Source organism: Globicephala melas, chromosome 14, assembly GCF_963455315.2.
Source record: "Globicephala melas chromosome 14, mGloMel1.2, whole genome shotgun sequence".
Lineage (NCBI taxonomy): Eukaryota > Metazoa > Chordata > Mammalia > Artiodactyla > Delphinidae > Globicephala > Globicephala melas.
Window position 1 is genome coordinate 45,408,909 of NC_083327.1, and position 20,102 is coordinate 45,429,010.

Sequence of the window (20,102 nt, forward strand, 5' to 3'; positions counted from 1 at the left end):
TTACTGCTTTTTAAAAGATTCAGAATACCAAAAAAGAAATACACTCATTAAATTAGCCTGAAAATAATATAAGAGTAAAAAATTCAGAAAATAGGATATTATCGTCCGATGTCATCATTAAGAAAATTGATTAAAATTGTAACAAAAAGTACCATTCAGAAGATATGCAATTGTTAGACTGCTAGATAAACTAGAATTTACTCATAGCTTGTCTTATAAAGTATAACCATTTCATTTTGTCTTTGAGGCTTTTTGCAGGCAAAATTCAGTACTCCACTAGTCTCATCAGTGACGTTGTAGACCTTGCCCCCACCTCTACCCTGCTCTCTCTGCCTCCATGAAAATGATACAGATTTTACTTCCTCTCTGCTTTCTGTAGGGCAACCACTCTCTCAAAAGCTGGATCTTAATGATTTTTAGTTTTGTAGGAATGAGCACCAGGCAAAACTCTCCTCCTAAATTATGCCTTCAGTTTGATAGCCCCCAAGTTATTCATTCAAGTATTGATAGTATCTGGTGTGTGGGAGATGGAGCCTTCAGACTTGATACCAGAAAATATCTCTGACCATTTAAAACATAATTTAGATGAATTATTCTCATATAAAGAAGTTATACTGTTATCATTGTTGGTGTAGGAAAAAAGTGAGCTTCAGATTATATTATGAGAAAATGTGGTATCTTCACAACTTTCCTGGGGACAATGTAGAAATGTTCTTTGACTACACAGAGCTGCACTTAACTTACAAACTTAACCTAAAGTTCTCCAGTGTTGAGTGTAAAGGTGGTGAACATCATTATTATACACAGTGTGGTTTTGCTGTGTGGGTTCAGGGTTATAATTACTCCCTCAGTAGTGTGTATAAATTCTTTGGGCTTCCATATGTTATAATTTCATATTGTGGACTTTTGTTTGGAAATGACTTTTTTGGGGGAGATGTATTTCGTTTCACCCTTAAACAATAAGGAAACAATAAGCCTTCAGTAAAAAGAACTTTCATTTTGATTAAGAACCCTTGGTTTTTAAAATTTTCTTTTTTGGCAGAGTCCATAGGCTTTACACGTCAGGGAGTATAATTGTAGGGAATGATCGCATAGTACCAAAACCATATGTTTTCTTAACATTTGACATATTTAAGAATAATGTTAGATTTATTTCACTACAAAAATTTACCAAGGACATATAAGGCTTTATTTTGATATTGAGGAAAAATAACTAAAATTATCCTAATGATACCTTTAATAAAATTGAAATAGAAAAGTGAGGAGAACTTTAAACACATGTATATTCCGTTACTTAAAATATATAGAAACAGGGAAGTAGTATGTGTGAGACCATGACAAGATGTTTCTCAAATACTTGGAATTAGATTTCTTTGAGAGTTAAGTCCTAAAATAGATCAGAGAAGGAAATAAGTAGCTCTGCTGGGATGTACTAGTGCTCTTAGGCCATTGCTTTGCCTAAACCCTGATTGGAGGCCTATAGAGGGAGGGAACTTGGGTTTTACTGGAAGCATGACGAGGGAGGAGTTGTAGTTGCTAACTCCTGCAGGGTCTGCACATTTTCCAGGGCAGAGGGTACGGTGTCAGGGGTGTTCAGTTGTCTGGTCTGCTGGGCTGTTTCAGCCCTTCATGGATAAGGGCACATCCAGATCCAGTGTGGAAGGGTTAGCTGTCCTAGTCATATTATTAACTACTGGGCCTATCCATTGGGTTGGGCAAACCATAACAGCTGGTGTTGGGCTGGGCTTGGTGGAGGTGGTGGCAGGAGCTGTGGGGGGCATACATTTTGCTCTTCTTTCCTAAATGTTCACTACAATTCAATTTTTTTTTTTTTTTTTTTTGTGGTACATGGGCCTCTCACTGTTGTGGCCTCTCTCATTGCGGAGCACAGGCTCCGGACACACAGGCTCAGCGGCCATGGCTCACGGGCCCAGCCACTCCGCGGCATGTGGGATCTTCCCGGACCGGGGCACGAACCCGTGTCCCCTGCATTGGCAGGCGGACTCTCAACCGCTGCGCCACCAGGGAAGCCCCTAGACATTGATTTTTAATGATGTCCCAGGGGCATTTGTGACATGCTGACAACACAGACTCCTTTCAAGGGCAGCTATGGTGGTGATCTCTACTCGTTGAGTTGCTCCAGGCCCAGGGCCCTTCCCACTGCCTTTGTTCTGATTCCTTGTACACCAGGCAATTGTCTAATAATTTTACTTCCTTTGTATTTTTCTGATGAAGCCAGAAAATATTTCCTAATCTGCTTGATAGTTGTATTTCTCATAAATGAGTACACTGACATTCTGGTTTTATATATGTGGAGGGAGGAGGGTTTTAGTTTCATTAACATCAGATAGCATCTCCTAGGGTGATCAGCTGAGATGCTGATGACATAGCCTGACCCAAGACCAGAGCCAGGACTGAGTTTAAATCATCATCTCTGGCAATGGCAGCAGATGTCCTCCAAGTACTCATGTACTCCTTCCATAATATCAACTTGTTCCTAGGAAACAGCTCCCCAGCCAGAGATTGTTTTTCCCAGCACTTACTGTATCACTGGGCCTTTCTTTCCAAAGAATACAGTAAGCAGCAGTCACCTTTTGTACACCAAGAATAAAGAACTGGCCTTGGAAAGCAATCAAATTCAGATAATAGTTTATTTAATGTTTATGCTTTTCTTTGGGGGCAAAACCCCCAACAAATTCTTGAAAAATTTCAAGGGTCATATGCTTTCCTGTCCAGTGAGTGTGGAGCTTACTGTGAATGATGCCTTAAAGAGTCAGGAGCCTTGTGTTCTAGTTTCAGCTAAGTCTCTAACACGTGGCATGACCTTGCCCTAGTCAGTGGGTATCTTTAGTTCTTATTCTTTTACTATAATATTTAGTTTCTTTCAAATAAAATATTTTACGGGTAGGTTAGTATCATCTTGCATGTCTGAAACTTCTTCCCTTTTATTAAAAATGACAAATATTTATGAAGCTCTTCATGTCAGGTTCTATGCTAAGTGCATCACATAATATTTATTTTGCCTCAGGAAGTTGGGACCATTTTACGAATGAGAGAATGGGGGTTCCGAGGGCAGGACTCAGTTGATCAAAACTAGTAGACAGCAGAGCTGGGACTTATACTCATGCCTGCCCAACTCCACGCCCATAATGTTAATCATAATGCTATGCTCCTTAGACTTGGCGCATATTATAAGGGTTTTTTTAATCCATCTTAATTTGGGACATGGTTTACTTTCTATAGGGTGATTTCTTCTATCCTTATACTTTGTATATTTCTAAAGCCAGAGGAATTGAAAGAACTTTTGTACTACTGTATGTTTCATTTATAAATCGCCCAGACTGTTTGGAAACCCATTTCATTTTTGAAACTCGATGTACTCGTATAGCTTTCAGTTCTTGATCCTTCTCAGCATACTCTTTCTGTGCTTTCTTTGTGTAAGGATGACAAAAATGGAACCTTTAATGTTGTTGAATGTTAACAATTTGGCTAAAGGAAAGAACCTTGGTTTAGGGTTTGGGAGATTGAGGTTGTTTTTCTGCCTCTGAAGTTTACACTAAGATGTTGTTAGATTAACTCTTAATACTGCTTTACCACATTGAGTTGTTGTAAAGGGAAAGATCAAATACGTGAAGAGCGTTTCACACAAAATTTCTCTGTGTGTCAGCAATCATAATAGCTGCAGTGGCTTGTTGGAACCAGAATTAAAGCAAAACGACTTTAGGCTTATTGTTGCTTTGTGAGGCCCTACTTAAGATAATTGGAATTCGGTCAGTTTGTTAAGTCCTTTTTGCATTATTTGGCTTGGCCTTAGCGTTATGCCAGTTGAGCTGTTGCAGATATATGTAGGGCATGCAAGCAGAGAAATGATTAAATTGCTATCTGAATTATCTCAACTATACTGTATTCATTGATTAGGTCAAAATTTAGGAATGTTTTGCTCTCTAAGCTGTGTAGAGTGAGACCAAAAAATAAGAAGGAAAACTGGATTAGAAAAACTAGTGGAGAAGAGAAGAGGAAGACTGTTAGGGGAAATGAGGCCTTAATAGGGTCATTCAGAACCATCCTGAGAATTGAATTATGGGTAAACTGTGTACTCTTAGGCAGCTGCTGAGGGGAGCTCACGAATTTGCCATATTGAGAGTTCCATGCTCTTGAACTGGGCCAAGGGCAGCTTAAAGTTTTAAGGGAGGTGGCAGCACGCTGCCGTGTTTGCAGCACAATGAACTAGGGAGAGAATGGCTTGAGAGATCATCTGCAGACATCTGAAAGTACAGACTTAATTTGTGCAAGGGGTGTGTGTGTGTGTGTGTGTGTGTGTGTGTGTGTGTGTGTGTGTGTGTGTGTGTGTGTGTGTGTGTGTGTGTGTGTGTGTGTGTGTGTGTGTGTGTGTGTGTGTGTGTGTGTGTTGTGGTAGGGGGAGCCAGAGAGTCAGGGTTGGTCATTTTGGTAAACTCATTAGCCTTTAATGGCCATTGTTTCACTCACCATTTTCAGCATCTTCCAAACTTTAGTCATTCAGGCACCACCTTCAACGGTTTTTGCTTTATCCATTTACTTTTCTTTTTAAATTATTTTTAAACTTAAATGTATTTTAAACAGGAAATTTATCTGTTGAAACCTCAGGTTTGATGTGATAGTTATAGTTTTTTCTAATGTACATTGAAATAAGTACATAAAATTAGCATAAAACCTGTCCACCTAATTTTTTTTATTGGAGTATATTTGCTTTACCATGTTGTGCTAGTTTCTGCTGTACAACAAAATGAATCGGCTATACGTATACATATATCCCCTCCCTCTTGAGCCGCCCTCCCATCCCCCTCAATCCCCCCCGACTCTCCCCCCAATTCCCCCTGACTCCCCCCACCCACCATCCCACCCCTCTAGGTCATCACAGAGCACCAAGCTGAGCTCCTTTTGCTATACAGCAGCTTCCCACTACACATAGTTGTGTATATATGTCAATGCTACTCTCTCAATTCATCCCACCCTCCCCTTCACCCCGTGTCCGCAAGTCCGTTCTCTACGTCTGTGTCTTTTTTCCTGCCCTGCAAATAGGTTCCTCAGTACCATTTTTCTAGATTCCATATATATGCGTTAATATACAGTATTTGTTTTTCTCTTTCTGACTTTCTTCACTCTGTGTGACAGACTCTAGGTTTATCCACATCACTACAAATGACCCAATTTCATTCCTTTTTATGGCTGAGTAATATTCCATTGTATATAGTACATCTTCTTTATCCATTCATCTGTCGATGGACATTTAGGTTGCTTCCATGTCCTGGCTCTTGTAAATAGTGTTGCAGTAAACATTGTGGTACATGACTCCTTTTGAATTATGGTTTTCTCAGGGTATATGCCCAGTAGTGGGATTGCTGGGTCATATGGTAGTTGTATTTTTAGTTTTTTAAGGAACCTCCATACTGTTCTCCATAGTGGCTGTATCAATTTACATTCCCACCATCAGTGCAAGAGGGTTCCCTTTTCTCCACACCCTCTCCAGCATTTATTGTTTGTAGATTTTTTTGATGATGGCCATTCTGACTGGTGTGAGGTGATACCTCATTGTGATTTTGATTTGCATTTCTCTAATGATTAGTGATGTTGAGCATCTTTTCATGTGTTTGTTGGCCATCTGTGTGTCTTCTTTGGAGAGATGTCTATTTAGGTCTTCTGCCCATTTTTTGATTGGGTTTTTTGTTTTTTTGATATTGAGCTGCATGAGCTGCTTGTATATTTTGGAGATTTTTCCTCTGTCAGTTGCTTTGTCCACCTAATTTTAGCTCTTCTCTTTACAGAGAGGATATACAAATGCCGGAGGTAGAAGATTAAAGGGGAAACCCAAAGCCTGGATATAAGGGCTTTTCGATGAAATTTCCTAGACAGATTTAAGATGGTAGATGGGAACTAGGTCTCCCTTTGGGTTATCAGGCTAAAGCAAGTTTGCCTTAGACTTTAGTTAAGTTTAATTTGTTTACCTCTTTCATTTTTGTTTTTTGAAAACCTAGTGAATAATACACAAATCAATAAATGTGATAAACCATATTAACAAATTGAAGGAGACAAACCATATGATCATCTCAACAGATGCAGAAAAAACTCTCAGCAAAATTCAACACCCATTTATGATAAAAATCCTCCAGAAAGTAGGCATAGAGGGAACTTACCTCAACATAATAAAAGCCATATATGACAAACCCACAGCTAACATAATTCTCAACGGTGAAAAACTGAAACCATTTCCACTAAGATCAGGAACAAGACAAGGTTGTCCACTCTCACCACTATTTTTCAACATCGTTTTGGAAGTTTTAGCCACAGCAGTCAGAGTAGAAAAAGAAATAAAAGGAATCCAAATCAGAAAAGAAAAGTAAAGCTGTCACTGTTTGCAGCTGACGTGATACTATACATAGAGAATCCTAAAGATGCTACCAGAAAACTACTAGAGCTAATCAATGAATTTGGTAAAGTAGCAGGATACCAAATTAATTAATGCACAGAAATCTCTTGCGTTCCCGTACACTAATGATGAAAAATCTGAAAGAGAAATTAAGGAAACACTCCCGTTTACCATTGCAACAAAAAGAATAAAATACCTAGGAATAAACCTACCTAAGGAGGCAAAAGACCTGTATGCAGAAAACTATAAGACACGGATGAAAGAAATTAAAGATGATACAAACAGATGGAGAGATATACCATGTTCTTGGGTTGGAAGAATCCACATTGTGAAAATGACTATACTACCCAAAGCAATCTACAGTTTCAATGCAATTCCTATGAAACTACCAATGGCATTTTTCACAGAACTAGAACAAAAAATTTACAATTTGTATGGAAACACAAAAGACCCTGAATAGCCAAAGCAATCTTGAGAAAGAAAAACGGAGCTGGAGGAATCAGGCTTCTGTGCTTCAGACTATACCACAAAGCTACAGTAATCAAGACAGTATGGTACTGGCACAAAAACAGAAATATAGATCAATGGAACAGGATAGAAAGCCCAGAGATAAGCCCATGCACATATGGTCACCTTATTTTTGATAAAGGAGGCAAGAATATACACTGGAGAAAAGACAGCCTCTTCAATAAGTGGTGCTGGGAAAACTGGACAGCTACATGTAAAAGAATGAAATTAGAACACCCCCTAACACCATATACAAAAATAAACTCAAAATGGATTAAAGACCTAAATGTAAGGCCAGACACTATAAAACTCTTAGAGGAAAACATAGGCAGAACACTCTATGACATAAATCACAGCAACATCCTTTTGACCCTCCTCCATTTAGAGAAATGGAAATAAAAACAAAAATAAACAAATGGGATCTAATGAAACTTAAAAGCTTTTGCACAGCAAAGGAAACCATAAAGAAGACGAAAAGACAGCCCTCAGAATGGGAGAAAATATTTGCAAATGAAGCAACTGACAGGATTAATCTCCAAAATTTATAAGCATCTCATGCAGCTCAATATCAAAAAAAAACAAACAACCCAATCCAAAAATGGGCAAAAGACCTAAATAGACATTTCTCCAAAGAAGATATACAGATTGCCAACAAACACGTGAAAGGATGCTCAACATCACTAATCATTAGAGAAATGCAAATCAAAACTACAATGAGGTGTCACCTCACACCAGTCAGAATGACCATCATCCAAAAATCTACAAACAGTAAATGCTGGAGAGGGTGTGGAGAAAAGGGAACCCTCTTGCACTGTTGGTAGGAATGTAAATTGATACAGCCACTATGGAGAACAGTATGGAGGTTCCTTAAAAAACTAAAAATAGAACTACCCTATGACCCGGCAATCCCACTACTGGGCATATACCCTGAGAAAACCATAATTCAAAAGGAGTCATGTACCAAAATGTCCAGGACATGGAAGTAACCTAAGTGTCCATCGACAGATGAATGGATAAAGAAGATGTGGCACATATACACAATGGAATATTACTCAGCCATAGAAAGAAACAAAATTGAGTTATTTGTAGTGAGGTGGATGGGCCTAGAGTCTGTCATAGAGTGAAGTAAGTCAGAAAGGGAAAAACAAATACCGTATGCTAACACATCTATATGGAATCTAAAAAAAAAAAAAAATGTTTCTGAGGAACCTAGGGGCAGGACAGGAATAAAGACGCAGACATAGAGAATGGACTTGAGGACACAGGGAGGGGGAAGGATAAGCTGGGACGCAGTGAGAGGGTGGCATGGACTTATATATACTACCAAATATGAAATAAATAGCTAGTGGAAAGCAGCCGCATAGCACAGGGAGGTCAGCTAGGTGCTTGTGACCACCTAGAGGGGTGGGATAGGGAGGGTGGGAGGGAGGTGCAAGAGGGAGGAGATATGGAGATATATGTATATGTATATCTGATTCACTTTGTTATAAAGCTAAAACTAACACACTGTTGTAAAGCAATTATATTCCAATAAAGATGTTAAAAAAGAAAAACAAACAAAACCTAGTGAATATGTTTTAGGCTACAGAAGTTTCTAGGCCTCGTGAGTGTTTTTCTCTGTTCGTTTCCTGGCAGAAACTTTTTCTCAAAAATTCTAAACTTGCTTTGGCTTCAAATAAGGAGGAATAAGGTTTCTCCTTGCTCATTTCAATAATGAGATCCACTCTATCAGCTCCTAGGCCCACAAGTTCAGCCAGCGTCTGTGAGCTGCCTTTTATATACCAGGCACACACTGCTAATCCCTGTGATGCAAAGAGGAAGCTGTGGTCCCCTCTTCTGTGAGGTGTGGCATAAACAGCTGAAACAGTCCGATGTGGTACAGGTACCCGCCAAATGCAGGAGATGTTAACTCTTCAGGTAGCTCAGCAAAGGCATTAATAACTTACAGAGAGTGGAGGCTGGGCTTGTTGTGTGTATGCTATTAGGAAGGCTGCACAATTTGTGCCACCGCGAGTGCCACGGTCTTCTCTTCTCATTCATCGTAGATGATTGTTCAGCAGAATTTCTGTGGGTTCTGCACTGGCCCACATGTATTCCAACAAGAATGTTTTAAATGTGCGGTAACTCAGGTCTTGCTGCCCTGACACCCTCACGTGAATATGAAGCAATAACTAGGGAACCTTTGGTAACAGTTGGCATATTGAGGTGGCATGGTTCCCAAAACAACATCTTAATGAGGTCTGTGCTTCAGGAACAGCGCTTCTTGTTTAAATACCCTCGGGCATGTCCTATGTAACCGGAAGCAATGTGGCAGAAGTGGCTGTGATCATAGCTTGCGTCAGTCCTGGATTGGGAGGGTCCCTGTGGAGCAGCCGTCTCTATCTCAGTGACTCCAGACCTGGATAGGAGGGTGATATGCATAAGGCAGGAGAAAGAGAATAAAACAAATCAGCCTTAGCCCCTTTTAGGGAATGTGTGTGCAGAATCTGAGGTGGAGTTTCTGGTTTCCACATAGCTTCCAGCCCATCCATCCATAACCCACGCCACCCCTTACCCACCTAGAACTTGAGCTACACATTAAAAGCCAGTAGTTGACGCAAAACATTTTCATCACCCCAAAAGGAAACCTACGCCCATTTTAAGCAGTCATTCCCTATGTCCCTCTCTTCCAAACCCCTGGCAACCACTAATGTATAATATTTTCTGTGTCTATGGATTTGCCACTGCTGGACATTTCGTAGAAATGGAACCATATGATATGTGGCCTTTCGTGTCTTCTTTCACTTAGTTGCATCCATGATGTAGGTAGCATGTATCAGTAATCCATTCACTTTTATGGCTGAATTCCCTGATCCTGTTTTCTTCATACTGTTTGAATACAAACTTAAAAATATGTTGAGAGTGAAGCTCTGTTTTAATGGTACATCTGTTAGGCCAGTTTTAAAGAAGGTGAAAATGGAGATATTGTTGTGAAATGATAATCGTTAAGAAGCCTCAGACAATTTGATAATGAAAAGTTTGGGCAGTGTTGCAAAAAATTATTTGCTTTATGTTAAAAGCCTTTTAAACAAGGAAAACAAACAAGCAGACAAACAAACAAAAACCCAGTAGTCGAGAGAAGATCTTCAGTTCTATTCTATGCACGTAGAGGTCAGTTAAAGGAGAAACTTCCAAGCCATCCTCAGTCTGGCTGCCTACAACACCCTCCCCCCTCAACAGTGCTAATTGCACTGATGGCTGCATCCAGTTGTAGACCTTTGGGGATTTAATATATGCAGGCTTTAAAAAAAAATTAGCACACTTGTTCTCTGAAAAGAGCAAAAAATACACCCCGGGGTGGGGGCAGTGGGGACTGAGCATTACTTCAGACTCAGCCATGTCTCTGTGTCGCCAGAGACCACACCCCTCCTCAGACATAACCACAGAAGACTCTGGGCAGCTCTCTGGCCTTGAAGGAGGCAGCCAGTTGCCTTGAAGATTTGGGTGCTAGACACAATATGGGTGGAGTCCAAGAGTTATTTCTATTTTGTGTATTTTATTTAGCATGGCTATATTAGTTGTTTTTATTCATTACAGGTTCTACTCTTGAAGTACATCTAAACTGCTTCATAAAATCACTGCCACTGAGTTTTATATATATAGTCTAAAGCACGTTCAGAAATACAAAGAATACTAGAGTTCATGGCAGCGTCTACAAGTGATGCCATGTTGCCTTTCTCTTGGAGATAGAGCAAGTTGAGAATATGGATTGTTCTCCAATGTGTGTTAAATCCTTAGTTTTCTTTCTTCTGAATGTGATGAGGCAGATTTTCCTTGGAAAAATAGTTTGTGTTCAGCTGGAGAGGTTGATTTTTCTCCACCAGTTTCTCCGTTGAATAATTGAAAACTACTGTTCATTATTTACATAAAACTGTCTTTTTCTGGTCTGCTTTCTATAACCTTTCCCCTCTGAGGAATTTTAAGAATTCCCTGACTTTCCTCTGGGGGATTTTATGCCTGCTTTATCCCAGATGTGGGACATAGACCAGGCTGAGGATTTTCTTTCTTTCTTTTTTTTTTTTTTTAACGTTCCTACTTTGAAAGACGTTCTTGCTAACCTGTGAGCAAAGCTGCTACTGAAAAAAAGGATTTTCAAGAAAGTTAAGCAGTTAAGAAAATATGTGAGCTTGGTTTAAATGTCTGACTTACTGAAGACACCAAAATCCCAAATGCAAAATGAAAAAGTAGACAGTAGTTTCAAATAATAAGGGGAAAATGCACACATGTTCTTTCAGCCTTTTAATTCTGGAATTTTATTTTCTGAATGAAGGCATGTCAGTCTCTAGTCCCTGCAGCCCCCTGTCTGATCATGCCCTCCACTCCTGCCGATGTCAGCCCAGGGAACACATGGGCTTAGCAGATGTTTACCCTGCTTTTGTTGTCGCAGTCCCCACCTTCTGCTGACACAAAGAGAATCTTTAGCCTTAGTCATAATATTTTGTCTGCTCACATTCATATAGATGTATTGATCCTAATCCCTGGTTCAGAATGGAGAATGCTGAGAAGAGGGGAGAACTTAGAGTGAAGGAGGCTGTATTAAGACAGGATTTTCTTTTTTTTTTTTTTTCCCTAACGTCCATCCTGATTCCCAGACGATATTTCACCACAAGCTTTTGGTTACTGTGGTTTTCATATTAATGTCCAAAAATACCATAAAATCAAAACGTTTTTTGTGTGATAAAACGTGAGAAGAATGCCAACAAGAGTTTTTCTTCTCTACTCGAGCAGATATTAGACTGTTTTCCCAAGTCCAAGGTTTCTGTTTTCCACAATGAATATGTCTGTTGTATCATGTGTAATTAATTAATGAGTTAATTAAATGATTAGGTTTTAGTGTCTTCCTAGCTCAAATTTTTGATGTATTTTTGAAAAGTCTAAAAATTCATAAGCTTAATTTTCGTAGTAAGCAAGGTCGCTACCTACCACGTATCTCCTGCTTCACCATGGTCCCCTGGTTGACATACCCTCCTCTTCTCTTTTCTGTCCTGTAGGATCTTTCGAAGATGGTTTGGCTGCCTTGGAGATTTGGAGATCTGAGGCCACGATGAGGACTCACACACGGGGAGCTCCCAGTGTGTTTTTCATATATTTGTTTTGCTTTGTGTCAGCCTACGTCACCGACGAGAACCCAGAAGTCATGATTCCCTTTACGAATGCCAACTATGACAGCCATCCAATGCTGTACTTCTCCAGGGCGGAGGTGGCCAAGCTCCAGCTCAGAGCTGCCAGCTCCCACGAGCACATTGCCGCCCGGCTCACTGAGGCCGTGCACATCATGCTGTCCAGCCCCTTGGAGTACCTCCCTCCCTGGGATCCCAAGGAGTACAGCGCCCGCTGGAATGAAATTTACGGCAACAACTTGGGGGCCTTGGCCATGTTCTGCGTGCTGTATCCTGAGAACATTGAAGCCCGAGATATGGCCAAAGACTACATGGAGAGGATGGCAGCTCAGCCTAGTTGGTAGATTTTTGTCTTTTTCTTCTTACTGTATTAAACTCTGCAATTTAAAAACATGAATTCATAGTCAAATGAAATCTCAGAGGCCAGATTTTCACATACTTGTGTTTGTGCGTGAGTGAAGGGGATAGGATACTTGTTATTTGTGTTGTTAGTGGCTTATGAATGGTCCCTGGTTTCAAAAGACCTAGTGACTTCCATGTTTAAAGTTAGAAGAAAAATATTTAGGTAGAACCTAACCAAAGAAAAAATAATTTGCTGCATTGAGTAAATAGTATCATCTTGATTGTTGAGATTTCTTTCCCCCTTGTTTAACAGCCTTGTATTACCATCATCAGGCCTTAGGTTCTGATTGACCCGCAAGTGGTTAAAACCTTTTGCCAGCAAGAGATTTCCGCCAATTAAGATTTCTTTGCATTTTAGGACAATTAGGAGCTAAAAGTAAATGTGATAGGATTAACTGACAATTTATAAATAAGATCTTATCCAGTAACCAGCAAATTGCCCAAACCTGTAGGAAAACCAATGTTGTGGTATAATTATGTGAGGAATTCTAATTGTGTAATAATTTACTTTCAGGAGTTCAAGATTTGAGAACAAACTTCCTGTCTCTTCTTGATTAGCTTAAATTTATTTTATTTGTGTATAATTAATATGTCTACCTGCTTCCAAAAGGTATGGGATGAATTAATTAAACTAGGGATTCCGCGGGTATTCTCATTTAAACTGTGTTTTAATACACATGGTCCAATTACACTACAAAAAATTACAAACTGTATGAAATATCCTTTTAAAATTACATAGGCTGATACTTGTCATAGGGTTGGAGAGAGCTCATTTTTAAATGCTTAGAAAAATCAGCGATGCATTTAATGTTGTGAAGAGTTACATCTCAGATATCATAAGGGTGAATAATGGTAGCTTGCAAGCTTCCTGAATTCTGCCAGTATGGTAAGTAAATTTAATACTTCCTAAATTTCTGCCAGTATGGTAAAGAATATTGTTTGTTTATAGAATTTGAAGGAGTTTCTGGAATTTCTAAATGAAAAAGATTATGGAAGAGTTGACATTAAATCCATATCAGAGCTTATTTTTTTAAGGCTTGTTATGAGGTATGTATAATCATTTTGAAGCTTATAATATTTTAGGTTGAAAAGAACCTTTTTATTTGATTTGTTTCAAAGCTGAGCCGTGTATGCCTTAGTTTCTCTTCTTGACTAACCTTCTACTCCTGACACCAAGAAAGAAAATAAAGATGGATGAAAATTGGATATTTGACTTATAAGTTTCTATTATCAAGTGTTACAATTACTCACTTGACATTGTACTGTTAGTTAAAAAGTGGCAACCATATTTACTTTAGGGGAAAAAAACCTTTGTTGTCTATAAGGGTACTTTTAAAGTCCTTTTTGTTTTAGATAGGTAAGTGAAATTTGACAGATTAAGATGCGGATGAAAATGTTCCAGAGAGCCGTCTGTTTCACTTCATGAAAGAGTAGCTAACTGTGAAGTACCACTTTTTAATGGAGATTTTTTTTTAGTACAAATAAAATCTCATTAAGAGAATTCACAAGACCGCTGCAATTGTATTATGATGATATAAAACATTCAGGCATATAAATACCAACTTAAATGAATGCTGTCATTAGAGAGGACTAGACTCCTATGATAAAAGGAGGAAAATAAATAAAAATGAACATTTTCATAGTTTCTACAAGTTCAGAATTACTGGTTGTGGAGTTGTGTAGGAATTTATTAGAGGACTAGTACTTTGTTCATGGCGGTATTGATAAAAATAGGTATACCTCTATGCCGTTAGCCAGTAACCCAAAGCCAGTCTGTGATTTAATAGAGCTGAACAGTTGACTTCTTTCCCTAGACCTCTTAGATGAAGGTCAGAAATTGAGAATTTACCTTTACATCTGGTTTCTAGTTCCAGAAGTGATCCTAGCATAAAAAGTCGAGCTACTGGAACATTTTTGTCTTGGCAAGTACTGTTACTAGGTTGTACTTTTAAATGATTTTATGGAAATTTTAACTTTTTAAGAGCAACCACACCCAACCCCTAGACCCTTAAATTTTTATTAAACTGTAGTTGAATGTAATCAATCACTTTTTGACAACTTAAAACACTGCTAAATGTTTTGGTAGTTCAACTGTTCCTATTTAAATCAACTAAATCATATGTCGCCACTGTGCCCAGAGAAAGGTATTGTGGTCGTTGTCATTGTCTTAGGACATAGTTCGCCTATATTTGGTTTCAGAGGAAAATAAAAGACTGACTCTTATTTATAAAGATGCAGACCTACTAGACCTACTAGAGAATGGACTTGAGGACATGGGGAGGGGGAAGTGTAAGCTGGGACAAAGTGAGAGAGTGGCATGGACATATATACACTACCAAACGTAAAATAGGTAGCTAGTGGGAAGCAGCCACATAGCACAGAGAGATCAGCTTGGTGCTTTGTGACCACCTAGAGGGGTGGGATAGGGAGGGTGGGAGGGAGGGAGACGCAAGAGGGAAGAGATATGGGGACATATGTATATGTATAACTGATTCACTTTGTTATAAAGCAGAAACTGACACACCATTGTAAAGCAATTGTACTTTAATAAAGATGTTTTAAAAGAAACTACTATGTATAAAATAAATAATCAGCAAGGATATATTGTACAGTGCAGTGAAATATAGCCATTATTTTGTAATTAAAAAAGATCAATAATTAATATTGATTAATCAATTAATTTGATTAATTAATTAATTTTAAAAGCTTCCTACAATGGCTTCATCAAACTTAATACATTTGCCATATTCCGTGAGGATCCTTTCTACTCCTTTGAAAACCAGTGACTAAATTGTGTCCACTCACTTATTCAATTAACAAACATTTATTGAGCATCTGTTGTATGTTATGTACCACGCTAGGTGCTGGGGATTCAGTGATGAAAAAAATAGCCCAGTAAGTTTAAAATTTGCACCTAGGGTAAGGGCTGCAAACATTGGGTATTTGAAACCTAAGCTAGGACTATATTCTCTGCTCAGAATTAAGTGTAAGCATCACTTAATAGTAGGGGTTCATTAGTTTTTTGTTTTTCAATTAAGCAGAATTCAAGACTATCTGGATTTTTAAATTAATTTATCTTTAAATTAAAAAATTTTTTTAAATAATTTTTATTGGAGTATCTTATTAGTTTTTATTCATGACTTAAAGATTTGAGGATTAAATGAGGTAATGTAAAGTACTTAGCACAGTTCCTATCAAATAGTAAGCCTTCAATAAATAAGAGTAATGATAATTATTGTTACTGATATTTGCTTAGTACTTAGATCCTGTTTAGTTTATAATTTGGTGTATGTAGGCTGTAAGGAAATAGTATTTGTTTGGGATTTATTTGGAGATTTTACTTATCTTTGTCCAAATTGCTCTCAAAACTAGAACATCTGTTTAACTCATAGCATATTCCTTTTGGCTTTATTCCATTAAAACTTTCAGCAATGCTCCCCTGGGCCCTTTTTTTGGCATATAAGAATCTGATGGTAACACCAATCATGATGGCTTAGGGGAAAGTAACAGTGATGTGTCTTTTGTCTGGTATTCAAAAGAAGTACATCTGAGATATACATGCATACAGATTTATTCATGTGATTCATTTCATTTGAGTATTTTGGGGGTTTTTTTTCTTTTACTTTTTATTGGAGTGTAGTTATTTACAATGTTGTGTTAGTTTCAGGTGTACAGCAAAGTGAATCAGTTGTACATATACCATTTGAGTAGTTTGTAAATAAAGAGCTAAAAGGTCACAGCTGTAGATTCACTTATTTAAGAGTCTAGGACCATTGGAAAAATTAAATGGAAAATATTATCTAATGATATACTGATCTTTTGTGTTCATCTGATATAATATACTACAAAGTAGAAAGGGAATCTCATAGATTGATAATGATGATGGTGGTGATTGAAAAATAACAACATGCAAACCTTTCTTCTTTTGACATTATAATTCTGTGTGTCAGCGAGTACCCAGATGATTGGGCACCGCAGAAAGATGAGACACGTCTACATACTGTATCTGCTTTTGCGGAGATGCCCATATTCTCTCTCAGAAGCTCTCTCCTTTGTTCTTCTGCCTTCTGTTAATGTCATGCATTCTTCATAACATCCTTCATAACAGTAAAAGTAACAGAGTAATTTAATTGTTCTTAACTTAGTTCTAAAAATCAAATTTAAAAAGATATTATTTTAACCTATATATAAAATGGCAAATTATTTTCAGCATCACCAATAATGTCTCTGACCTTTGAATTAAGTCCCCTATAGATCTCATCTTCCAGATGAAAGCTAGGATTTGGGTTATAGTTGGCTCTGTATTATATAAAAGTGTGATTAGAACTTAATCAGACAACTTCTTTAAGAAAGCTTAATGAGCTGAGGTCATAAATCTAGAGCTGGTAACAACAGAAAATGCATTTTATTACACTTAAAGTCAATTCATTTTTTTAATACAATATCACCTAGTCACCAGAGCAAGTTCTGTGTATGTCAGCTGGCACATTGGGGGTATTCTCATTTATAAATAGTTGCTTTCTGCATTTAGTCCTTACATAATTAAAAAGAGAACATTATTGGATTCCAAATAACTAAAAATTCTCCATCAGCTTTTTTCCCCCAGAACCTTAAACTTTAAGGTGGGAAGATAAATTAAAACGGTTCTTAGTCAAGATTTAAGAGATTTCCAAAAAGTCAAATTTTTGGAGTTTTTGGAGTCAGCAGACATTGCTCTACTTTCCTAAAATTTTCATACGTGTGTATATTTTTATTTACTTATTTTTACTTTTTTCTACTATACCTTTTTCCCCAAAGATTAAGGAAACAAAAAACAATATTCAAATAAGAAATATCTGAAAAAGAAAGGAGGAAAGAAAAAGATAAGGGACATCAGCTGGACTAGCAATGAGACAGTTACTGAAATGCATCTTATGTCCCATGGGTGAGTGGGCCACATGTGGGCCCTGAATTTTTTTTAACAGCAAAGAAAGTAGGCTCAATTAGTTTTGAAGTATAGAGTGTCCATGGGATTAAAAGTAGATCAGCTTTTCTACAGAACTACTACTCTTGACCCAAGGACCAGAAAGAAATTTCTCCTGGAGTTTTCATGAGGAACCTGCACAATAGTTTCATGAACATCCTTCCAGTGCATGTGTGATGAATTGCACAGTGCTGGCTTTTTTATGTTAGACCAGACTGAGGACAGGACCGGGTCTGTTTTGCTCATGCATGTATCCCTCAGCACTTAACACAGTGTCAGGTAGATTTCTGCCCAATGAATGAATGCTCTAGCATCCCTGGAGATACTCCAAAGTGAAATTCACTAAAACCAGGGTGGAGGTAGAAGGGATGGACATACGGTTTAGCCCCAGGCCACTTTTTTTCCTAGTCTAGCTTTGTCCTTCAGCAGAATTTGAATATGCAGAAAAATGAAATGACCATGTATCTATCAGGCAGCCTCTTTATACACTGTGTATCTCAGCTGAGCTCATGATTGATGGGTTCTGTGAGCTTGGGTATTATACTGCGCTGCCTGTTCTTACAGTGATCTTTTATATAGCTAAAAACAAACATAAAAAACTCACTCAAACACAACACACCTGAATCACTTAAGAAAGATAGAGGTAAGTTGACCATATCTCACTTACTATGAAGAGATGAATGGCAAACATTCAACATTGAACAGTGATTGTAACAGAAAAGATTTGTTGTTCAACCTCTGTTGACAGCACATAGTTATCCAACATGCATTTCTGAGCAGTGGGCTTTTCAAGGCTTTTGTCTAAACATTGTAAACCCTGGGGAAGGGGCCTAGGATAGCAGTCCTTGGAGGCACAGGTGCACTTGCATCTTGACTCTGCTATTATATTAGGCTTTAGCAGGTTTTTTTTTAACCTCGGTAAACCTCATTTTCTTTATCTTTAAAATGTGGATGATTCTTTCCATGCAAATATGTTGTTCCAAGGATTAAATGAGATAATGTATGTAAAGCTCTTAGCATTATGTTCCTGACACATAGTTTTACTAAAAAGTTTATTTTTATTACACAGAAATAGATATGACCATGTAGCAATATTCTTAAGTTTCTTGACACACAGGACTCCATTTTACCTACTCTCACTCTGGAGTTGTGTTTTTGAGAAGTACTCATTTTGCATCATTCTTTCACCTTTCTTTATAGTATTTTTGCTTTCTTATCATCAGAAAATAAATCACAGAGGAAAGAAATTACTTCACTCTTGCGTTGGTGCCAGTCAGCTTCAGGAATTCAGAACTGGTGAGGGAAACAAAGTTGAACTTTTGCACAGAGAAGTAATTATAATTTTATTCGCAACAGACCTTGTGTTAATTCCCTTGCCTGTGGATTGCAAACTTCTGGAGATTGACATGTGAGGGCCCATTTGCAAAGTAAAATATTAAAAAAATAATAAAGTAAGGGGAAAAAAGGAGAAAGAAAAGCCCCTGGCAGATCGAAATGAACCAATCAGTTTCATTCCTGTACATTCCAAACTGAAGAGTCCACCCATCTTTCTCAGCGTGGCGTGCTGGGCTCTAAATACAGTTCCCTACAGCTGTTTCACAGGCTTCTTATTTCTCTAAATTGCATGTTAAGGCTGGGAATCAAAGTAGGGGAGGATGTAGCTGGGCCCCAACATGTGGAGCCGCAGCACCGGGAGCAAATAGATCAGGTTTTCCTCTCCTGACCTTACAGTGGTGAAGACCGGGTGGCATAGCCCGGAGTGCACCCGGAATCCATTGGATTCAAGGAAGCAAATCCAGTGGCCCCGTGAAACAAATGCAGGCTCTCAGAAAACCCAGCCCCCAGTTCCCCTGGCTTTTTCTCCTTCATGCTTTCTCTTCCTTCTGCCCTTCCCCCTCCTCTTTCTGCCTCTTTTTCTCTCTGTTCCTTCCATTCTGTGATCTGAAGAAAGTTACTGCTTTTATCCTGCTGCAGATCCTTGGAAACAGAAGGCTAAAACTGATGACAACGAGGCTTTTTATGATGTTCAGATTCTTTAATATTTACAGAAACACATGGGTTAGGAACCTGGCTGTTGGGAATTTCCTTCTTTTACGCCATTTAATAAGCAGGTTGTTGCCAGCATCGTTGCAGATGAAGACACTGGGCAAGGACTGGTGTCAGGAGACAGCAGGTGAGGAGTTGCTCAGGGAGAGGCCAGGTCAGGTGTGTGGGTTAGCTGAGCATCTCAGTGCAGGTTTTCATACACACCGAGCAAACTCCTCTCCATCTATTTCAAATTGAGTGAGGATAAAATGGTTTTAATAACGCTTCTTTCTAACAACAAATGTGAGACTGTTTATAACACCTCTACACATACACAGCTGGAAAGAAATGCAACGTTAGTTTTCTTGTGGGATCTGTTTGTTGTTTGAGTCTAACATGCAGTACTGGTGCAACCCTCAGCTGTCTCCACGATAAGCAACATTCTCTCCTATCCTGCTCCTCTAGTGTCACTTGTTGCCTTTTTAATAAAACATGCAACGTGGGCTTGCAGAATTGTCTGAGGGAGCTCTGCTTAAGGCCAGAGGCATCCTCATCCCCCTTCTGATGGGATTCTGAGCCTGTGCCCCTCACCCCATGTATACCACAAAGATATGAATGTAGTAAGTTCCACACCGACTTT

At 38.5% G+C, this 20,102-nt stretch overlaps 1 protein-coding gene across 2 annotated transcripts in view; it reads left to right on the plus strand.

The window, feature by feature from the left end:
• The window catches only part of DSE (dermatan sulfate epimerase), a 68,622-nt gene that overhangs the window by 19,586 nt on the left and 28,934 nt on the right, over nucleotides 1-20,102 (plus strand). The window contains exon 2 of one of the 2 annotated variants that reach the window (XM_030853634.2): nucleotides 11,944-12,412. In XM_030853634.2, coding sequence (XP_030709494.1) covers nucleotides 11,997-12,412 — 416 coding nt within the window. In that variant the 5' untranslated portion in view covers nucleotides 11,944-11,996. Of the gene's footprint in view, nucleotides 1-11,943; nucleotides 12,413-20,102 lie in introns of those variants that run through there. The other variant, XM_030853638.2, reaches the window with a different exon arrangement.